General features: G+C 30.3%; 1 protein-coding gene across 1 annotated transcript in view; it reads left to right on the top strand.

Annotated features, from left to right (window-relative positions):
- LOC111084221 (serine/threonine-protein kinase PAK mbt-like) overlaps positions 1-1,740 on the top strand; it is a gene marked incomplete at its 3' end in the record, with an annotated part of 5,971 nt that extends 4,231 nt beyond the window's left edge. Inside the window, exons 3-4 of the mRNA XM_022380990.1 lie at positions 1,149-1,337; positions 1,607-1,740. Coding sequence (XP_022236698.1) covers positions 1,149-1,337; positions 1,607-1,740 — 323 coding nt within the window. The remainder of the gene's footprint in view (positions 1-1,148; positions 1,338-1,606) is intronic.
- Between the last annotated feature and the right edge of the window lie 226 nt (positions 1,741-1,966).

Genomic DNA, 1,966 nt, shown 5'->3' with positions numbered 1-1,966 from the left:
ATAATCATGTAGTTCTCTGTTTTTCCCAACCTTATTTGTTGTATAATCATGTAGTTCTCTGTTTTTCCCAACCTTATTTGTTGTATAATCATGTAATTCTCTGTTTTTTCCAACCTTATTTGTTATATAATCATGTAGTTCTCTGTTTTTACAACCTTATTTGTTGTATAATCATGTAATTCTGTTTTTTCCAGCCTTATTTGTTGTATAATCATGTAATTCTGTTTTTTCCAACCTTATTTGTTGTATAATCATGTAGTTCTCTGTTTTTCCAACCTTATTTGTTGTATAATCATGTAGTTCTCTGTTTTTGCCGACCTTATTTGTTGTATAATCATGTAGTTCTCTGTTTTTTCCAGCCTTATTTGTTGTATAATCATGTAATTCTGTTTTTTCCAACCTTATTTGTTGTATAATCATGTAGTTCTCTGTTTTTTCCAACCCTATTTGTTGTATAATCATGTAATTCTCTGTTTTTCCCCGACCTTATTTGTTGTATAATCATGTAGTTCTCTGTTTTTTCCAACCTTATTTGTTATATAATCATGTAGTTCTCTGTTTTTCCAACCTTATTTGTTGTATAATCATGTAGTTCTCTGTTTTTCCAACCTTATTTGTTGTATAATCATGTAGTTTTTGTTACTGCATGTCAATTTTGTATATTTAATTAGTTTTGTCCCCAGTTAAAGGTTAAACAAAGACTGTAGTTGTACCAAGTACAGCTTACATCAATCTATATTCAAGCATATTTCAGCCTGAATATTAAGATCCTCTATTTGCAAAAACTGGCTTTTGAGGTGTATAAGATGATTGTTATTTATAAGTTTGACTGTTTTTGTTCTGTAATTTATAACATTACTATCTGTCTTTTGATGGTGTTTTGATTTTGGAACACTAAACATAATATGAAATTCAGCCATATTTTAAAGCTATGTATTTTTGTGTTATGTATGTCGTCTGTGTAAATATCAAACTCACATTTCTTTTGGTAATATCAGTATGTCCTTCAAAAGTAATCAGTGTACTATAGAAATGTCTTTTTGTATAAAGGGTTTACATGACTGACTGTGACTTTCTAATACATGCAAGAGTAACATGTAGGTGTGTGTGTGGATGTTACTTTGAAAGCACGTATACTTCTTTTCTAGTTTCGAGCTGCTTTACAAATGGTTGTAAGCCCTGGAGAGCCTCGTGAGAGGTATGATAACTTTGTAAAAGTTGGAGAAGGTTCAACTGGTGTTGTTTATGCAGCTATAGAGAAAACAACAGGTCAGAGAGTAGCTGTAAAAAAAATGGACTTACAGAAGCAACAGAGAAGAGAGCTTTTGTTCAACGAGGTATAATATTAATAGTAGTAGATAGGAGATATTACATAATAATATTATTGTTGTCTTTCATGGGAAAATAAAACATTACTTTTCAGTGGTGAGAATAGAATAAAGCTTTAAAAAGTTATTAAGGAGAAATATATAAAGTAATCTTTGAGTAACTGTTATAAAAATAAGAGCATTTGGAGCAATAATGATCAAGATAAAGTTTCATAATTGTGTCTTAACTTACATGATTTATGCTTCATATGTTGTTGTTACTACTTCAACTGTGTTAGGTTGTGATCATGCGGGACTACCATCATTCCAACATTGTTAATATGTATGATAGCTACTTGGTCGGCGATGAATTGTGGGTCGTGATGGAGTTCCTAGAAGGTGGATCCTTAACTGACATTGTAACACATTCCAGGTACAGATCCTGTTTTATAAATTCAAGAATTATTTTGATATTTATATTTAACAAAGTGCAGAACTTGAGTTATTTTTGGTTTTAAGATCAACAGTTTAAGTGACATAATTATTAGTATGTTATTTTATTTTTCCAGAATAACTATTTTTCAGTCCTTATAGTTTAGTAGACTAATGGTATGATAAGTCCTATTGGGACTTGTTCTGTTATTTTTTTGGTTCTATTT

Source organism: Limulus polyphemus, unplaced genomic scaffold (genome assembly GCF_000517525.1).
Source record: "Limulus polyphemus unplaced genomic scaffold, Limulus_polyphemus-2.1.2 Scaffold14839, whole genome shotgun sequence".
NCBI classification, from domain to species: Eukaryota; Metazoa; Arthropoda; class Merostomata; order Xiphosura; family Limulidae; genus Limulus; species Limulus polyphemus.
Note: the sequence above shows the minus strand (reverse complement) of the source record. Positions and strands in the feature narration are given on the sequence as shown.